We start from the raw sequence: 21,657 nt of genomic DNA, 5'->3' as shown, positions 1-21,657 counted from the left end.
TGGTATCATCAGCGTAGGAGTTGATAGGATAAAAAGTTTGGTTAAGAAGGTCATTAATGAATAATATCGAGAGTGGGTGATAAGACAGAACCAAGGAACACCACTGTTAATAGATTTAGGAGAAGAGCAGTGGCCGTCTACCATGGCTGCAATAGAATGGTCGGAAAGGAAACTTAAGATAAAAGTTGCAGAGAACAGTTTTGAAACCATACCTTTGTGCCAGACTCTATCAAAAGCTTTTGATGTCTAACGCAACAGCAAAAGTTTCACTGAAATCTCTAAAAGAGGATGATCAAGACTCAGTAAGGAAACCCAGAAGATCACCAGTAGAGCGACCTTGACGGAAGCCATGCTGGAGATCAGATAAAAGATTATGAAGTGACAGATGTTTAAGAATCTTCCTATTGAGGATTGATTAAAAAACTTTAGACAAACAAGAGAATAAAGCTATAAGACAGTACTTAGAGGGATTAAAACAGTCACCTCTTTTAGGAACAGGCTCAAAGTAGGCAACCTTCCAGCAGGAAGGAAAGGTAGAAGTCAATAGTTTGGCCAGGCAAGGTGCAAGGTCGGAAGCACAGTTTTTGAGAACAATAAGAGGGACCCCATCAGGTCCATAAGCCTTCCGAGGGTTTAGGCCAGCTAGGGCATGCAAAACATCATTATGAAAAACTTTAATTGTAGATATGAAATAGTCAAAGGAAGGAGGAGAGGGGGGAACAAGCCTAGAATCATCCATGGTGGAGTTGTTAGCAAAGGTTTGAGAGAAGAGTTCAGCTTTAGAGACAGATGAGATGGCAGTGGTGCCATCAAGATGAAATAAAGGAGGGAAAGATGAAGAAGTAAAGTTGTTGATGTTTTTGGCCAGATGGCAGAAGTCATGAAGGGAGTTGGAATTTGAAAGTTTCTGACATTTTCTATTTATGAAAAAGTGTTTGGCAACTTGAAGAAACAGACTTGGCATGATTCCAGGCAGAAATATAATGAGCATGAAATTCAGGAGATGGAAGGCTGTGTTAAACCAACATTTCAAAGGTTTAGGTTGAGAAAAAGAATGAGGAATGTATGCCTCCTTGCCAGACACTATCACCTCTGTTATGTGTTCAGCAAACAGAGATAGGTCTCTGACATGGAAACATTAATCATTCCAGGGAAAATCAGCATAATACCTCCTCAGGTTCCCTCAATTGGCAGAGGCAAAATGCCAGAGGCACCTCCGTTTTGGGAGATTCTGAGAAGGAATTGGAGAAATAGGACAAGATACAGAAATGAGATTGTGATTGCAGGAGCCTGGTGGAGAAGATGGAGTAACAGCATAAGCAGAAGGATTAGAGGTGAGGAAAAGATCAAGAATGTTGGGTGTGTCTCCAAGACAGTCATGCAGGAATACGAGTAGGGTGTTGCACCAGTTGTTCTATGTCATGGAGCACAGCAAAGTTGAAGGCTAGTTAACCAGGATGGTCAGTGAAGGGAGAGGAAAGCCAAAGCTGGTGGTGAACATTGAAATCTCCTAGGATGGAGATCTCTGCAAAAGGATTGAGGGACAGAATGTGCTCCACTTTGGAAGTTAAATAATCAAAGAATTTACTATAGTCATAGGAGTTAGGGGAGAGACAGACAGCACAGATGAATTTACTTAGAGAATGACTGTTGAGTCGAAGCCAGATGGTGGAAAACTCTGAGGATCTAAGAGCATGAGCACATATGTTCAGGGAAAGTGGGAAAGTGTAGAGTGATGTAAGTAGACACCATTTGAAAGAACAAAGTCTGAAAGATGGAGAGGACTGAAGTGTGCAAAGATGGGTTATGAAAGTTCCCAAAAGACATTTTATTAAAGAATCAAAATAGAATCTTTCATAAAGAATTTTGTTCTTTTATAAAGAATTTGTTATACAACTCTTATCAAAAACTTTCTCCTAAAATATGGCATGATAAATGTAATGGTCCTCTCTGAATTAACAGGAAATATGCACGGAAACCAAAATCTTGCAAATTAAAGACAGAGCATCAAGTCTCAAAAATTATAACCAAGTAATATATTCTCATTTATTCTGAGATGTGATCTTTTCATAAATGAAACTGGTTATGGACGTGTCAAAGAGAGCAAAATTCAGAGTAATACTCATATACAGCCAGCAGGATTTTGGAGTGAAAAAATTTGTGTTTCATAGTAACTTAAGTTCATTACTGTGCTGGGAGGTGGATGAGAGTAGAACAAGTAACCCCTCAAGGGTTAATGTCATACTATAGGGATGGACAAACTCTAGCCATGGTCTCAATCTCACATCACTGAATGCATATCATCAATGCAGACTGACTTGACTGTGTGAACATCCCTGTAGTATACATCAGCCTTAAGCTAGCTAGCTATCATTTATCCAGTTTCAGTTAACTCTAGTCTCACTAAGATTCATTAGCAAAAATACACCAAAAATCTTATCAATCATCACATCCTGGAGGTAGGCAAGATTAAGTACTTTGAGCTCCTTGCAAAATCCAATTTAACATAACAGTAGAATGAAATTCTATGACATTAAACTCCATCCTGTCTTCCATGTAATTTACTTATGCAATCAATACAACTATTATACCATGAATTATCTTCAGAATCACACACTCAAAAGGCAAGGAATTAAATAATGTAACAGTACAGATAACAAATCATGGAATAAGGCATCCTCTCATGGCAATGAACACAACTTTTCCCCCTAGAGGCAGGCAAGCAGACATGCTATGATGGATGCTGCCACTTCTGCAGAACTTTATGTAATTTATAGTTCACTGTGAGGTCTGGAGCTCTGGGGACTCCCCTATTATGAGCACATAAGCACTAAGCACACACCAGATGCCCTGTATCCAGCAGCATATTGATGCATGTTGTGCAAAGATGAGTGGCCAAAAGAAAGGCTAGCAACCATGGTGGAACAGCCTTTATACAAACGTTGCAATCAAAGGTGACCTATGACAGACAGATTGTTGTACCACTTAGTTAACTGGGAGCATCAGATCATTGCTGACATTCAGCACATTCAGCTATACAGCATCCTTGGTCTGGGAATGGAGAGCAACTTTGGGCCTTCATGGAGTTGATTAGTCCTGTTACCAATATTGTGCAAAAAATGCTCCAGTTTTTAAAATTCTTTTACAAAATTTTTCCTTTTCACCCATACAGGCTTAAATGCCATCAGTGTTGATATGAGCTTTCCATCTAGAGTGAGCGACAAGGTCTACAACAATGACAACAATAACAATACATCATGCACATTACAACCCTACAACACACAAAAACTGAGAAGACTCAAGATTCATCTCAGCCACTGGCATCCTGGCAGGCACCAGGGTGGGGCAAAGGATGGGAGGCCACTGAAGCTGCAAATAACGATTATGTCAACCAATTGTACAAATAGATTGCAACAAGATTTTTTCCAAAACCAAAACATAGTTATGAATAAGTGAGAGATGAGCAAAAAAGAAAATTTAATATCTATGAAAACTAACTCTGGGCAGCTGAGTGTTCTGGATGAGCCTGGCAATCTCTTCATTGCTGTGTCCATCTCTCTGCCTTGTTCTCATAGCTAGTCTGGATGTCAACATTCAGATGGCACTGAAAACATAGAACACACCAAAAACTTAATTCCTCTACAAGAATATCTCACAAAGGGGACCAAAATGCACTTCCTTAGCAGGCCTTCACTCACTGACAAAAAGAACCTACATACTCAAACAAACAACTTAGTGCTCACTGGGTGTGGGCACACGAGTAGCTCCTCCACCACCTCCTGGCAGCATGCATGAGAAGCGTGTCCCCAGACCAGTTTATCTGTCACATTGCAGTGGAGGAAGTGCACCACTTCAAGGCAGTTGGCAATGTTCGTGCAAGCCAGCAGGTTGCAGCTTTCCTCATCACAGGCATTCTTGTCACGGTCCTTCTCCAGGTACTGCTTGATCTTCCCAAGTTGCCCATGCTTGGCTGCCAAATACATCTCCTGAAATAACACAAAGGTGTACAGTATTGCTTTTTGTACTGAATGATCTGTTCTATAAATACAGTGCATCTTTGAATTAAGAATTACAGTGCATACTCATATTCTTAACTTATTCTCTTTGTACAGTTCCATGCTCACTCACTGCATCATTTGATGGATTCACTTTATTTCACTCACCCTTGGTAGCATTTTTCTCAAAAATCTGATGGACACTGAGAAGGTAGCTTTTTCTCATGGGGCTCCATCTGGGATTTTTTTTTTTCCTTCAGATGAAGCCCCATGAGAAGATGCTACCTTCTTGATGTCCAACAGATTTTTTGGGATCTCTTTTTTTTTCTTTTATTTATTTATTTATTTATCTTATTTATCTATTTTTTTTATGTTATGGCCTATAGCACCTGTAGGTAACTTGAGTATTTGTAAGCACTGTTAAGCTTCCATCCATTGGTGGCACAGGCATTTTTATTTATATTGGTACCCATATTAGGGCCCATATCACTACCTAGAACCTAGGTATCATGTTGACATGTAGGTAACTTTAAACCACTTGACAAATGGCAAGGTATCAAGGTGATATGTGGTGGGATTCAAACCTATGCTTGGACATCTGCCCAATCCCACACTCACCACCTTATTCACTATATAGGCCACCAAAGGTGAGTGGTGAAAAAAAAATCTTTAAAAAGTCCCCAAGCTTTTCATCTATAGAAAAAAGAATAAAAAATGGATATACTGGCTGGAAATTCTGCTCTTTGAAGTAATACTAAGTCACAGCAAAACTATCTCTGAGGCAGCAGCTGACACTCAGGCTGCCCAGTGGAGAGATGTGTGTAATGCAAATACCCCAGCTGACCTCACCAATCATGAACTCCACTACAGAACACAGGAGGAGACTTTGTTACGCCGAATAATTCTTAGTCAAGATGATAAGAACCAGAGCTCTCTATTTGGAGGATGGTTAAGATAGGTTAGTGATTCTGTCATGGGATGCTGTAAGGATGAACTAGAAGAAAATCAACAGATATGTTCTCCAGTGATGGCACTACCATAAATCAAATTCTGATGCTCACTAAATACTGTTCAATACCACCACCATAGAAATGACTTGTATTTCACAGTGTATTACTGAAGGTAAATGTTTAGATTTCAATGTGACCAGATTTCCAGATTAGGTAGACAAATTCAGACTAGAAGACATTTTCACTTCACCACCATAGAAATGACCCCATAGGGTGTAGATTTCGTTTTTTCAGCACAGGAGGGAAAATATGTAGTGTTTTGCAAAAACTAAACGGGATACTATCCGTACCATTTCTAAACCAGCAATCAAAAGTTTCTCTCGCCTTATTTATCCAAGTTGCAAAGAAAAAAAAATCTCTACCTGATGAAATTTCCGAGATCATGAACACCCATTAGCTGTTAAAATGTGTCTGCCATACACTTCACCGTCTTCACGGAAACTAAGGCCTTCTCCTTATTCTTGACATTCTAAAAGAGTAATGATAAAAGGACATAATTATCATAATCAAAAGGAATAGTTTTTAACGCATCAAGTGATCTTTCAGTTACAGCAAACCAGGGACATTTCCGGGGACACCAGTAGCCGGGGACAGGTCACTGAAATCGGAGACTGTCCCCTGAAACCGGGGACGTCTGGTCACCCTACCCCTAGGTAACTTAAACCCACTCTCCTTTAAATAAATGTCATGACACACATGGACAGGATATTTCTCTTACTCTTACTATTCCTGTAATGGCAAGCGACAGAGGCCACCAAGTGTTTCCACTTTCAGGGAAATTTTGGTATTATTATAGTGTTACACCATAATTAACATGACTTTTCTTATCCTTCTCATCCTAAAGAGTTCTCATTCTGAGTACCTAATTTGAACCCATACTTACCTGTCACAAATTACTGTATTATGTTGACAACAATTTCTAAATATTTGCCATTTTTGGGGTAGAACAAGCTAATGGACTGTGATGGATTGCTGGGCATTGAGGAATGCCATTCAGTGTATTCACCTAGTTGTAATTTTACAGGGCCTGGGTATCATACTCGTGTGGCCCTGTCTCCATATCTACACACATCCAACTTTCCTTTAAAACTATGCACACTTCTCGCTGACACCACCTCCTCACTCAAACTATTCCACACCTCCACACATCTCTGTGGGAAACTATATTTCTTCACATCCTTCAAGCATATTCCCTTGGCTATCTTTTTACTATGCGATCTCATAGTTCTATTTAAATTTTCCTCTCTCAACATCATTTGCTCATTATCCACTTCATCTCTCCTCATACAGTTTATAAACCTGTTATTTCTGCACTCTCTCAACTTCCTATATAAGTTGGAGAAAGAAATGGCAACAAAATTTCAATTGGCAGAAATGACCTATGAGGAGAGATTAAAAGAAATTAATTTGCTTACCTTGGAACAAAGAAGGGAAAGAGGAGATTTAATACAGGTTTATAAACTGTTGAACGGTCTTTTTATAAGGGGACCAAATCACCCCAGCATATTCCAATCTTGGTCTAATTACCATACTAATTAATTTCTTCATCATATCTTTATCCATATAATGAAAGGCTAATCCAATATTTCTAATCAAATTATATGTTTCTCCAAACATCTTGTCAATATGAGCCTCAAACTGCCCATGGTCTTGTATTACCACTCCCAAATCCTTTTCCTTTTCCACCTTTTTCAACACTACTCCTTCACCCATCTTATATGACCCTCTTGGCCATCTTCCACTCTTCCCCATCTCCATCACATGACTTTTGCTCAGATTAAATTCCATCTCCCACCTCTTGCTCCACTCCCAAATCCTATCCAGATCTGCCTGCAAAATTTCACAATCTTCTTCACTCTTCACACACCTACACAACTTGGCATCATCAGCAAACAAATTAATATAACTGTTTACTCTCTCTGGCATATCATTAATATAGACAAGGAAAAGTATTGGTGCCAGCACTGAACCTTGTGGGACTCCACTCTCCACCACCAACCAGTCTGACTTTGCATCCCTTATTACCGTTCTCATCTCCCTCCATCTCAAGTAGTTTTCCATCCACTTTAACACTTTTCCCTTCAGTCCTCCATAAATCTCTAATTTTCATAGCAGTCTCATGTGGTACCTTGTCAAAAGCTTTTTTAAATCCAAATATACACAGTCCATCCATCCTCTCTCTCTTGTATTTTGTCAACCACTCTTGAATAAAAGCTCAGTAGATTTGTTACACATGACCTCCCTTTCCTAAAGCCAAATTGATGATCCGATAATAACTTATGATCCTCCAGGAACCGTATCCAATATTTCTTTATCACCCTCTCACAAATCTTACCAACCACACTTGTTAAAGACACAGGTCTATAGTTAAGAGGCTCTTCCTTACTGCCTCCCTTATAAATGGGCACCACTTCAGCTCTTTTCCACTCTACTGGTACTTCCCCGGTTTCTAATGAGCACCTTATAATATTATATAATGGATCTATCAATTCTTCTCTACATTCCTTCAATAATTTGCCTGAAACTTCATCTGGTCCCATCACTTTATCATCTTTAAGTTCCTCCAACATTTTATATAACTCCTTTTTAGGTATCTTAATGTCATCCATGTGCACATTTCCTTCTACATTCTGAGGCTTTACAAACATTGTTTCTTTAGTAAATACTTGTTGAAACCTATTATTTAGCAATTCTGCGATATTCTTAGGGTCATCTACTATCCCTTGCTCTCCTTTTAACCTTTCAATGGACTCTCTCTTTTTAAGTTTACCATTTATGAACCTGTAAAACAATTTTGGATATTCCTTACTCTTGTCTACAATATCTTTTTAAAATTTTCTTTCTTCCTCCCTCCTTACCTTCGTTTGTGTGTGCATATTGCCACATTATTTGTGCACATGTGAGATCAATTATGGTGATTGGTTCTTTTGTTTGAGCATGCAGCCACTTACCAATAAAAATAATACGTAATAAATCTTGCTAATCAGAGTGGTTTATGGGGAAAGTGACTCAATTTGAATTGGTTTAAGGAAGAGTCTACCAGTGAAGAATGTTAATTTGCCTCAATTACTTCCATCATATCACTTGATTTTACGTAAGTAACAATTTCATGTTAATTTCTTAGCATTGGTAGTCAGGTTAGGTTAGTTTGCTTTGGTTAGATAAGTTTAATTGTTAGATAAAGTTGATTTGTTTTGAGGAAGAAGTAAGAGTGGTGCATGTGGTCTCAACTAAGTTACATTTGCAATGCTAGGTTAGGTTCGTTTTGGTTGAGTATTAAGTTTCAATAGGTTGGCATAGGAAGCAGTGATCAGTGGTGGTGGTGAATACTTCGTCTTCACAGCAATAACAGTAAAAAATTTTTAGACTTACTTTTGTGGTATCAAAACTATTTTCTTCTGGTACATTTTGGTCTTGTTTTGTTTTACTTTTTTTTTTTTCATCGCAGTACAATACTTTTCTAAGTGGATAGGTCACGTTTTTGGGGCAGAGTGGAGAGGGAATATATAAAAAAAAGTAGATTTGGGTAAAATTCTAGTTTCTACCCATACTCCCCCTTCCACCCCCCTAACAAGCTTGGGGACAGGTGGAAATGCGGGGTTTTGGGTGGGGTACATGAAATGCATCGGAAATGCGTTTTTTTTTTTTTTTTTGCGTAAAATGGAAAAATCCCATTAAAAAGTTTACGGAATTTTCATTACAAGTTTCCTAATTTTACTAATTTCGGTAATTCTTTACAATACATCCGTCCCCCTATTCTCTACCCACACGCCCCTAACCCCTCCAACAAGCTTGGGGGCCTGTGGGCAATCGAGGGTTTTGGGGGGGAAGCCAACATAGGCGAAATATTGGGGGTCCGAAAAAAAAATCTAAGACAAAAACCGCCATTTTCAAGAAAAAAATGAAAATTTAAATATTCAAGAATAATTTTCACTAAAATTATCCCTCCCCAGTCCCAGCAAGCTTGGGGCCCTGTGGGAAATCGGGGGTTTTAGGGGGGAAGCATATTTGAGTGTTTTATGGACTTTGAAAAATCTAGGTAAATTTCCCCAAATGATCGAAAATATCCTTAAATATAGGGAAGTTTTATAAAATCCTCCCCCCTACAACACTAACCTAACTGGAGGGGGAGGGGGCGCAGCCTTCCCCGGACCCCCTACAACACTAACCTAACCCTAACATAAACCTAATCTAACGTAACCTAACCTAAACGGGGGGGCTGCGTCCCCGGGACCCCTACAACACTAACCTAACCTAACGTAACCTAACCTTGCATAAACAACACTAACCTAACCCTAACATAAACCTAACCTACCGTATCCTTGCTTTGGAGCAACTTCCTTCCCCCCACACCGGTTCTCTTATGGCTTCACACAATATGCCCTACCTCTACCAATACCCCTCAATACCTTAACGAAAGGATGAAGGTCCTGGCTGGTCCTCTTCTCGATTGTACACTGACTTGCATCACAGGAGCGATGATTTCCCAGTAATCAAATTTGCAACCTTTACAACTATAGTGTCACTGGTGGCCATGGCTGAACTGCGCACACAGATGTCTCTGTGCACCTGTCTGCCCAGCTGTGCCCCGCCTACAAATACATATAGCAAATTCCCATTGGCGCAGCTCGTGGTGTTAAGAGGTGGTGGCATGTCATTGGACAAAAGAACTATAGACACAATAAGAATACTATTCAGCAGTTACCCACAAACCCCAGCTATAAACAAATGCAAGTCAGTGTACTGCTCATTTCCGAGTGTGATGAAGCTCCGTGGCTTGTTGTTGGTGTCATCCACGTCATGAAGCTTGTAATGAAAATTCCGTAGACTTTTCCCCCCATTTTACGCAAAAAATATGCATTCCGACACATTTCATGTACCCCACCCAAAATCCCGCATTCCCACCTGTCCCCAAGCTTGTTTGGGGGTGGAGGGGGGTATAGGCTTGCCACCTGTCCCTTAAAATACGGAACCGTTCCGTATTGAAGCGTGAAATGCTGCGTTCCGTATTGAACCAATACGGAACGCCATTTGTTCCGTATTTGCCTGTATGAATAGTCAAGCAAATGAAATAAATTAATAAGTCATCGTGACCAAATATTGAAACAAATACATAACCAGTTCACAAAAATATATGAGTTTGTTGGGGGTTTGTCGTGCCGCCCGTGCGTTAGATTAGATTTATCATTAATTCCAGTAGGGATAATATAGTGAATAAGACTAGAGTCCCAAACTATCAGAAAGGCAATTATGGTAGGTTGCGTCAGTTATTAGGAGAGGTAAACTGGGAAGATAGTTTTGGAAATAAAACTGCACAGGAGATGTGGGATATTTTTAAGGTTGTAGTAAAGGGTATAGTGATGCAGTGTATCCCTTACAAAGATATAAGGCAGAGAAACAGGAAGCCATTATGGTGGACTCACGAGATAGGTAGACAGATCAGAGAGAAGAGGGCATATAGAGAGTTGCAGAAAAGTGGGGAAGATGTAGATTTGATTAGGTACAGACAGGTCAGGGATGATTTGAGTAAGGTTATAAAAAAAAGTAAAAGGCAGGCAGAGATAAAACTAGCTAGAGCTGGGAGTAAAGATCCCAAAAAATTATATAGTTATTACAAGGTCAGTGATAAAGAAATAAGGATAGGATTGGACCACTCAGAAAAGATGGTGTAGTAGTGGATCAAAATGAAGACATAGTAGAATTATTGAATGAACAATTTTCTTCAGTATTTACTAGGGAAGAATAGGAAATCCTGTTACAAACAGTGCGACGAGTAGTTTAAGAGCTTTAGAAAATATTGATATAAAACCGGGAATTATTAGGAAATTTATTCTTGAACTAGACGATAGGAAAGCTAGTGGTCCTGATGAGCTACATGCCAGAGTACTTAGGGAGGGTGTAGACAGTATTTCTGAAGCACTTAAGTTAATCTTTGAAAGATCACTTAGGTTTGCTGAGATACCTCAGGACTGGAAGTTAGCTAATGTTACACCAATATTTAAAAAAGGTAGGAAGGATGATGCGAATAATTATAGACCGATCAGTTTAACTAGTATAGTATGTAAGATACTAGAGAAAATCATTAAGGGTAGTATTTGGGAGCATTTAAATGAGAATAGATTAATTAGAGATACCCAACATGGCTTTAGATCAGGGAGGTCCTGTCTTACAAATTTGCTCGATATCTTAGAATATATTACCAAGGAGTTAGATGATGGAAATAGCATAGATGTTATATATCTAGATTTTAGCAAGGCGTTTGATAAGGTACCGCATAGGAGGCTAGTGTACAAATTGAGACTACATGGGATAGGGGTAGGTTAGTTGATTGGATTAGTGAATGGCTTTCTGATAGGAAACAGAGAGTAGTATTAAATGGGGCAATGTCTGAGTGGAAGGAAGTGGTTAGTGGGGTACCCCAAGGATCAGTGCTAGGACCTCTTCTTTTCTTGGTGTACATTAACGATTTAGATATAGGAATTAGTAGCAAAGTATCAAAGTTTGCAGATGATACTAAGATAGCATGTGCAGTACAGGGTGAAAAGGACAATTACAGAATACGAGACCTGGACAGGCTGATAGCATGGGCAGACAGGTGGCAGATGGAGTTTAATTCTAAAAAGTGTCAGGTTATGCATTTAGGTAAAGACAACACAAACTTTAGCTATGAGATGGAGGGATGTTGGCTAGAGACAGTAGAGGAGGGAAAGGATTTAGGAGTAGTGATAGACAGGACTATGAAATTTTCAAAGCAATGTTTAGAAGCAAGAAATAGGGCAAATAGGATCCTGGGTTTTATAAATAGAAATGTTAGTTATAAAAGTAAGGAAGTGGTGCGTAGCTTATATAATTCCTATGTTAGGCCCCATTTAGAGTATTGCATACAGGCCTGGTCACCCCATTATAGGCAGGATATCAACATGTTAGAAGCAGTTCAGAGAAGAGCAACTAGGATGATACCAGCATTAAAGCGCCTGGAGTATAGAGATAGATTAAAGGAATTAAACATGTTTTCATTTGAGAGGAGATGTATAAGAGGGATATGATAGAGTTATTTAAAATGTTCTCAGATACAAACTACATAGATGTGAGATCTTTCTTTACTTTAGAGGAGGGAAGTAGGACTAGAAATCATGGCAGGAAGATTAGAAAGCAAGGCTGCAGGTTAGATATAAGAAAATATTTCTTTAGTCATAGGGTGATAGACTTCTGGAATGCATTGCCAGAGAGGGTTGTAAATAGCACTAGTTTGACAATGTTTAAAAACAGATTAGATAAGCACTTAAATTTATTAGATTTATAATTATGTATAGCGCTGCATGATAGTTTAAAAAAAAATTTACTATAGTCAAACAAGGCATGATCCCCATGTATGGGGATCACAGATTGTAGAGGAATTCGCTGCAGGTAGCCCTGTTAATGGGCCAAATATTTAGAATTAGTATATAATGTATTGTGTAGTACTTGTAAGTGTATCTTTAAGTACTGACGACGAAGTCGCTGTGCGACTGATACAGGATAACCTAGATGGGCCCTGGTGGCCCTTTGTTATCCTATTATTTATGTTATGTTATGTGAACAGTACACGTAAATATCTCGCTCCGCCTGCACGGTCCATCACCTACGGCTGTCAGTCTAGAAATGAGAGGGGTGAACACTGCTGCTGTGCTGTGCCATGCCTGTCTCATCCCTGTTAGGTACCTGGGTACTGAACATGGTTACGTCTGCAGGATCTGTACACTTGGAAAATGTATAAGTAATGGCTATATTTATGATCCATTCATATTCCAGGTCGCTACTGTTTTCTCCAAATGAGTTTTTTTTTTTTTTCTTTCTTTAATTAAGGGAAATATATTTTTCAGTGTCTCATTCTTTAGAATTTATAGAGACACATGTAGTTTCAAAAATAAATTACTGATAACTTGACTGATGAACGTATTTTGCAATATATCCTCACATTTAGTCAATATATCCTTGAATTCCTCCTAACATAGGGTACTTATGGAAGAGCTTATCTTCAAGCCTTGTCAATATGATTGACTTTCTACCCACCATCACTGTTCCAACCTCAGCTAAAGCCCCGTCCACACGGAACATCACGCATCAGCGACTTGATGCAGTAGTGGTGTTGAAAAATTGACACTAGCGTCCAAACGGGCTGCATCACTGCGAATCTCATAACTGTGCGAGCAATCAGATCTCGGTTATCATTTGGCTTTCACGGGGGGAGGATGTCCACCGACGCTCTACTCTGTCAAGAAACTGTACTGTGGAGTATAGTTGCTGTGTGTGCATCTAAACAAAAAAAAAAAAAAAAAAAAAAAAACGTCGGACTTTGTGGTGCAAGCAGTGGGTTTCTCGGTGGTCTCTGCGAGGGAGCTTTAATAAAATATTTTTAGAGCTACAAGCAGAAAACCAGACAGACTTTGAAAATTGTACACGAAAGTCATTCATTGCATTTCATGAATTGCTGAAGAAGATACATCCATATATCTGCAAGCAGGACACCGGCATCCGAGACAGCATACCACCGGTGCTCGTCTTGAAGCAACACTTCACTTCCTTGCCGCAGGAAGATCCTACACAAGTCTCCATTATTCCACTAGAATTTAAAAATGAGAGCCTCAGCCTGATCATCCCTGAAACCTGTGCAGCCATCTATAATGTCCTGAAGGAGGATTACTTTAAGGTGACTATACTTTGTATTCGCCCTATGAAGGCCGGATACAAAGTAGTGATAGTTTTCATTTCTTTATTATTTTTACATATCACATAAACAATAAAAATGTTCATAATAGCTATGTAAAATTGTACTTTGTACGGTAATATGGTGTAACCTTAATATAAACCTTTTCATACCATTAATTTGTCCGAGCCTTCCACTCGCAATATCTGATGTTCCCTAGTAAGATCTCCATGTCACTCATGCTTAGAGCATCGAATATTAACTTCTTGGCCAATTTCTGCTGGCCTTCACTCATATTCTTGTTTTTCATTGTATGAAAACAGAAGAGCGGGACGGGAGAGAGAGTGCGTACATCCTCTTACTGCAACTGTCATTGACACACTGCTCAACGATTTGAAATAGCTCCGCGTGACAGTCCGTTCATCCAAAGAATCCAGGCCGAAACTGCTAGTTCGGTTGGCAGCCCTGCCCACCCCTGCCGCCACTAAACCTTCGACACTTAAATTTTCTTCAAGTACATTTATTTTTCTTCCAGCTATAAACTTGTATATCTATTGAGTTAAGTGAAGAAAATTAAATGTACTTAAAGAAAATTTAAGTGTCGGGAAGGTTTAGTGGCGGCAGGGCTGCCAACCGAACTAGCAGTTTCGGCCTGGATTCTTTGGATGAACGGACTTTAGTGACTTGCCTCCAGCTGCTGCCTCGACATACTTTGGGAAATAGAGCGGGATATTAAAAATGTAGATAAGCCGTGGGTCCGCGCGGACCCACAGAAGCTGCTCTAGGGCTAGAAAAACGTGCCCTCAAACTCTCTGAAACGCTTACTTTCCAGGTGCGACGCCTGACTATTTCCGACTAGAAGGAATGTGTCAGTCGCAAATTGGCACGTGTGAACTTGCCTTAATAAGAAGAAACAGGTTTACCGTGAAATAACAGTGGCTGATGAATGGAACGGACTCAATAATCATTTTGTTCGTACTGAGTCAATAGTGAATTTTAAAAGTGATGAGACAATATTAAATTTATGAATGAGGTTGATATGTGGATTTAAGTATTACATAGTTCTGTTTTGTTCACACAGGAACTGTCACGGGTAGGCCTGCAGACGGCCTTTTAAGCTTCCTTAATTTTCTTATGTTCTTTTTAATATACACCGGAATAACACCCCAACACCACAAAAAAAAAAACCTCAAAACACCATGCAACGCCTTGAAATATCAATAAATACAATCAAAGCTCACAAGAAACATCCAGAATACACCAAATCATCCCCACACAAGGCCAAGACACATCATACATATCCAAACCACTTGAAACTCAAATCTCTCTCTCTCTCTCTCTCTCTCTCTCTCTCTCTCTCTCTCTCTCTCAACACACACACACACACACACACACACACCCGATAGCTCAGTGGTTAGAGCGCTGGCTTCACAAGCCAGAGGACCGGGGTTCGATTCCCTGGCCGGGTGGAGATATTTGGGTGTGTCTACTTTCACGTGTAGCCCCTGTTCACCTAGCAGTGAGTAGGTACGGGATGTAAATCGAGGAGTTGTGACCTTGTTGTCCCGGTGTGTGGCGTGTGCCTGGTCTCAGGCCTATCCGAAGATCGGAAATAATGAGGTCTGAGCTCGTTCCGTAGGGTAACGTCTGGCTGTCTCGTCAGAGACTGCAGCAGATCAAACAGTGAAAACACACACACACACACACACACACACCTCGCAGTGTAGTGATTAGCACGCTCGACTCACAATCGAGTGGACCCGGGTTCAAGCCATTTTATTAATGTGTATAGCCCCTGTTCACATAGCAGTAATAGGTACGGGATGTAATTCGCTTTCCCGGTGTGTGGAGTGTGTGTTGTGGTCTCAGTCCTACCCGAAGATCGGTTTATGAGCTCTGAGCTCGCTCCGTAATGGGGAGGACTGGCTGGGTGGCCAGCAGACCAAGGTAGGTATAGGATCTCCTATACCTACCTTGCAGCAGACGACTGTGGTGAATTATACACACACACACACACACACACACACACACACACACACACACAGAATATGGTAAATAGAACGAGAAAAGCGGAGGAAGAGAAACAACAAAAAGACCATTAAGAAAAATGTAGATAAACATAATTAGCGAGTACAGAAAAAAATGAATAATAAATTACTAAATACAAGACGCACATTAGTATGAAAAAAGCGCACACATTGCATAGATAAGACGCAGATCAGTGTATGCAGAAAAAAATAAGATAAAATCGAAAAAATAGGTCAATCATAATCATCGTCCTAAGGAGCACAGACCATTATAATGATCAGAGGCGGAACTGTTGACTTGTATGATGAAACGCTTTGTTTTGCCATAAGACTAATTTTCAAGTTGATAGTCTTTTCATACGTGTGTTATTCTCATTGACGATGAACCCTTAGCAAATTATCACTTGTTTTGGAATATCTTCGAAAATACTCCACTACAACCCGTTACAGGTCAATAAAATAGAGAGCGCGCCTTAATGATTAAGTACTCGTATGCCTTACTAAAAGGAATCCCTGCCTCGAGAACTCATCTTGTTGCTCAGCTGCCACCTGCCATTGAACCAATTATCAACATTTCACTTGTTTGTTAGTACTGTCAATGGATATCCTCAGTTTGCTCCCAGACTGTAGGATGTTTATGCAATAAGGTGTGCAATATCTATTTATTTATTTAAGTACTTGTATTCTTGTTATGTATTGTCTATTTATATATTTTTGATAATTTAACCTTGAGTCTTTGCCCAAGGGGTGGGTGGCAAGGTCCATCCTCCTCCTTCGTTATATCTATTTATTAATTCAACAATAAATGTATCAATCAATCGGTAAAGAAAAACAAAACCGTTGCAAAGACTTAACCATCACCATCACCACCACCACAATCACTACGCTACTTCACCTCGTCCGACGTCACGCCCACTAGCTCTGTTGTGTCCTTTTATTGTGCCTCACTTCATCGTCAGGGGTCGTGAGGCTGCCTATAGGATCCTGAAGGACTCTGTAGGACACTGAAGGATGCTGAAGCCAAGGACCCTCACGCAGATCCTCAGTCAAGCCAATACTGGAGGTGTTCAGAGTGCCCTGTGAGTAACTTCTTAGAGTCACGTGCTCTCTCTCTCTCTCTCTCTGTTGATATGTTCGCTGTTATGTGTTAATCATTTGGATTTGTTAGTTCTTTTTGTTATTGACTTGCATTTTTTTTTTTTTTTTTTTGTTTGCGTTTTTTTTTTTTCTATTGGCATTGGCTGGCTGTCCACACATCAAGCGGGTTTTGTGGCACTGTTTTCTCATATCTATTCTTATTGGATATCCAGTTGTGTTTTTTCTCCGTTGATAATCCTATAAAATGTGGTGATTTAATACTAATACTTATCATTCCATTACCAGCACAGCACCCCAAGGTTAACATTTCCTTTTCATTAAGTAGGTGTTAGAGGATGCTGCCCTTCATATAGCATGCCAACCTATATACAAGATACACCATATATTACTAATTTCCTGCCCAGAAATAAGGGGCAATCTTTTTTTTTTTTTTTTTTTTTTTTTTTTACGTAGGGAAGAAGGCCAGCCAAGGGCAAAAAAAAAAAAAAAAATAAATAAAGAAAAGGCCCACTTGAGTGCTGGCTCTCTAAAAAGTATAAAAGCGTCAGCCAAAGTTGGGGAGCAAATGCCTCGATACCTCCCTCTTAAAAGAAGACAAGTCATAGGAATGTGGAAATATAGATGCAGGGAGTGAGTTCCAGAGTTTACCAGTGAAAGGGATGAATGATTGAGAGTACTGGTTAACTCTTGCGTTAGAGAGTTGGACAGAATAGGGATGAGAGGAAGAAGAAAGCCTTGTGCAGCGAAGCTGCAGGAGGAGGGGAGGTATGCAGTTAGCAAGATCAGTAGAACAGTTAGCATGAAAATAGCGATAAAAGATTGAAAGAGATGCAACATTCCGGTGGTGAGAAAGAGGCTGAAGACAGTTAGTCAGAGGAGGGGAGTGGATGAGATGAAGAGCTTTTGATTCCACCCTATCTAGTAAAACTGTGTGACTGGAATCCTCCCAAACATGTGAAGAGTACTCCATACAGGGATGGATAAGGCCCTTATACAGAGTAAGCAGTTGGAGGGGCGAGAAAAACTGGTGGGGACACCTCAGAACACCTAACTTATAGAAGCTGTTTTAGCAAGAGATGAGATGTGAAGTTTCCAGTTAAGATTATGAGCAAAGGACAGACCGAGGATATTTTTTGTGGAAGAGGGAGACAGTTGAGTGTCATTGAAGAGAGGATAGTTGTCTGGAAGGTTGTGTCGAGTTGATAGATGGAGGAATTAAGTTTTTGAGGCATTGAAAAGTACTAGATTTTCTCTGCCCCAATCGGAAATCTTAGAAAGATCAGAAGTCAGGTGTTCTGTGGCGTCCCTGCGTGATCTGTTGACTTCCTGAAGGGTTGGTCGTCTCTGAAAGGACATGGAAAGATGTAGGGTGGTATCATTAGCGTAGGAATGGATAGGGCAAGTGGAAGGTCATTAATGAATAATAGAAAGAGAGTGGGTGACAGGACAGAACCCTGAGGAATACCACTATTAATAGATTTAGGAGAAGAACAGTGGCCATCTACCACAGCAGCAATAGAGCGGTCGGAAAGGAAACTTGAGATAAAGTTGCAGAGAGAAGGATAGAAGCCGTAGGAGGGCAGTTTTGAAATCAAAGCTTTATGCCAGACTCTATCAAAAGCTTTTGATATGTCTAACGCTACAGCAAAAGTTTCACCGAAATCTCTAAAAGAGGATGACCAAGACTCAGTAAGGAAAGCCAGAAGATCACCAGTAGAGCGACCTTGACGGAAGCCATACTGGCGATCAGACAGAAGATTGTGAAGTGACAGATGTTTGAGAATCTTCCTATTCAGGATAGATTAAAAAACTTTAGACAAGCAAGAGATTAAAGCTATAGGACGGTAGTTTGAGGGGTTAGAACGGTCACCCTTTTTAGGAACAGGCTGAATGTAGGCGAACTTCCAGCAGGAAGGAAAGGTAGAAGTCGATAGACAAAGTTGGAAGAGTTTGGCCAGGCAAGGTGCAAGCATGGAAGCACAGTTTTTGAGAACAATAGGAGGGACCCCATCAGGTCCATAAGCCTTCCGAGGGTTTAGGCCAGTGAGGGCATGGAAAACATCATTACGAAGAATTTTAATTGTAGACATGAAATAGTCAGAGGGAGGAGGAGAGGGAGGGACAAGCCCAGAATCGTCCAAGGTGGAGTTGTGAGCAAAGGTTTGAGAGAAGAGTTCAGCTTTAGAGACAGAAGAGATGGCAGTGGTGCCATCAGGATGAAATAAAGGAGGAAAGATGAAGAAGTGAAGTTATTTGAGATGTTTTTGGCTAGATGCCAGAAGTCTCGAGGGAGTTTGAGTTTGAAAGATTTTGACATTTTCTACTTATGAAGGAGTGTTTGGCAAGTTGAAGAACAGACTTGGCATGATTCTGGGCAGAGATATAAAGTGCATGAGATTCAGGAGATGGAAGGCTCAAGTACCTTTTGTGGGCAACCTCTCTATCATGTATAGCACGAGAACAGGCTGAGTTAAACCAAGGTTTAGGTTGAGATAAAGAATGAGGAATGTACGCCTCCATGCCAGACACTATCACCTCTGTTATGCGTTCAGCACAAAGAGATGGGTCTCTGACATGGAAGCAGTAATCATTCCAGGGAAAATCAGCATAATACCTCCTCAGGTCCCCCAACTGGCAGAGGCAAAACGCCAGAGGCACCTTCGCTTTGGGGTATCCTGTGGAGGATTGGAGAAATAGGACAAGATACAGAAATGAGATTGTGATCGGAGGAGCTCAACGGAGATGAAAGGGTGACAGCATAAGCATAAGGATTAGAGGTGAGGAAGAGATCAAGAATGTTGGGCACGTCTCCAAGATGGTCAGGAATACGAGTAGGGTGTTGCACCAGTTGCTCTTTGTCATGGAGGATAGCAAAGTTGAAGGCTAGTTCACCAGGATGGTCAGTGAAGGGAGAGGAAAGCCAAAGCTGGTGGTGAACATTGAAATCTCCAAGAATGGAAATCTCAGCGAAAGGGTAGAGGGACAGAATGTGCTCCACTTTGGAAGTTAAGTAGTTGAAGAAGAGCATGTTAAGTCGTTGCGCACATAAATGCAACATCCAGCTTTGGAATGAAAATGAGAATAGGGAAAGTAGGAGGAAACAGAGAAGGGGCTACTGTCAGTTGCCTCAGACAGCTGTGTTTGTGTTTCGAGGAAAAAAGATGAGGTTTAGTAGAAGAGAGGTGGTATTTTACAGATTGAAAATTAGATCTAAGATCGTGAATGTTGCAGAAGTTAATGTAGAAAAAGTTGGGGGAGGTGTCAAGGCATTTGAGGTCATTAACAAGAGAGGCATCCAACCTGGGGACATTTTTGGTCCCCTCCCCAGAAGGGGCTCCAAGACGTTATTATAACGGATTCCCATTTTTCTTCTAAATTTTGATTTTCAAGGAAAAGGTGTATGTGTGGTAAGTGCATGTAGTTTCGTGTGAAGAAGGAGAGTTGTCTTTAGAGGGTAGGCTGTGACTGCCCCCTTGAGTTGTGAGACATAAAGGGAAATGTTCAGCGAGATCACAACTAGCTTTAATGGAGAGTTCACAGCACCCCCTGAATTAGTGCTGTTAGATCTCACTGGTAGTAAGTTAATGTTTCGGTAGGTGTCTGCTATCTCCTCCCGGTACTGGAGAATGGGATATGCATCAACCACAGCCATTTCCTCCAAAGCAGAAGGCTCACCATTGATGCCATGCTGTCACCCCCTTGGCCCAGAAATAGACAAGAAACCACTCCTACCATCACTGTATAGGGATCTACCACACAGCTGGGACAGTTTGGTTTGGAGCAAGACTCCTTTATACCAAGTACCCACCCTGACCTTATACACTGCTTTTATATCCAAAGGAAAATCAAATAAACTCAGTGTTATTGCAGATTGCTCAATTTAGAGGGTGCCCTGCTTGCCTTCAGTGGGTATGGGGATCGAGATGCCAGGGTGACGGCTGCCATCGCCAGCAACATCTGGGCCGTGTATGACAAGAATGGCAGAAACGCTTTCTCTGAAGACAGACTGAACATGATATTGATGGAGTGTGAGGTGAGGGAACTTGTATTTTAAGGTGGAGGACTTTTATGTAGACTTGTTTCCTCTGTGACAGTGAATATGAACATTATATCATCATAGCATTCTTATTTATTTAGTTAACTCATTATTTTGTTTAGTCTTATTTCTTTTGGGTATGAACTACTTGAGTCTTCTTCACTTTCTGTATTTAAATAATTTATTCTCTGGTATTCTTGCTCTTTGTCTTTTTCCACACTGTCTCCCTGTCTCAGTCTTCCCATTGTTTTCCATCCAGCTACCTTCAACTATATATATATATATATATATATATATATATATATATATATATATATATATATATATATATATATATATATATATTTTATGTAGATGAATATGCTTATCTTTGACAGGAGGGCAAGGTGTGTGTGACACAGGTGGCTAATCTGCTGCTGGCTGTGTATGCCAAAGAAAACGTCGGCTTTGGTCTTCTCAGGATCAAGACTGAGGCACTGGCCCGCTACCTGGATGGGCCGCTGCGGCAGGTGGCTGCTGCGTGATGATCTCAGCCATGCTTTGGGCTCTTGATGCCTTCAGTATACTTTAAGGGGGGTACAGATTGCCATATATATTTTTCAGATATTATACTTTAGATATTCCTGGATGTAATCACTGCTGGCATAGTGACATGTTGTATTTACTGATGCAATTGTTAGACTTGTGTGGTTCACTTAATCTGTGTACTGTTTGAGATTTTAAATTATTGGTTATTCCTTTTATGATTTAGTTGAAAAACTTGATATAAGGACTTTCAAGTAAATATGTACACACAGTAATAACT

At 40.3% G+C, this 21,657-nt stretch overlaps 2 protein-coding genes across 2 annotated transcripts; one reads left to right on the top strand and one right to left on the bottom strand.

Annotated features, from left to right (window-relative positions):
- Nucleotides 1-2,546: 2,546 nt before the first annotated feature.
- LOC123508072 lies at nucleotides 2,547-9,472 on the bottom strand. Its single transcript, XM_045261492.1, has 4 exons — nucleotides 9,415-9,472; nucleotides 3,744-3,986; nucleotides 3,499-3,604; nucleotides 2,547-3,369 (listed from the first exon to the last, which is right to left on the bottom strand). The coding sequence occupies exons 2-3, from the start codon at nucleotides 3,981-3,983 to the stop codon at nucleotides 3,539-3,541; spliced, it is 306 nt and encodes a 101-aa protein (XP_045117427.1). The 5' UTR covers nucleotides 3,984-3,986; nucleotides 9,415-9,472; the 3' UTR covers nucleotides 2,547-3,369; nucleotides 3,499-3,538.
- Nucleotides 9,473-16,578: 7,106 nt separating this feature from the next.
- Nucleotides 16,579-21,652, top strand: LOC123508095 (ragulator complex protein LAMTOR2-like). The gene is made up of 3 exons (XM_045261547.1): nucleotides 16,579-16,797; nucleotides 20,687-20,849; nucleotides 21,230-21,652. The coding sequence occupies exons 1-3, from the start codon at nucleotides 16,730-16,732 to the stop codon at nucleotides 21,374-21,376; spliced, it is 378 nt and encodes a 125-aa protein (XP_045117482.1). The 5' UTR covers nucleotides 16,579-16,729; the 3' UTR covers nucleotides 21,377-21,652.
- Nucleotides 21,653-21,657: the final 5 nt, after the last annotated feature.

Source organism: Portunus trituberculatus, chromosome 24 (assembly GCF_017591435.1).
Source record: "Portunus trituberculatus isolate SZX2019 chromosome 24, ASM1759143v1, whole genome shotgun sequence".
NCBI lineage: Eukaryota > Metazoa > Arthropoda > Malacostraca > Decapoda > Portunidae > Portunus > Portunus trituberculatus.
Note: the sequence above shows the minus strand (reverse complement) of the source record. Positions and strands in the feature narration are given on the sequence as shown.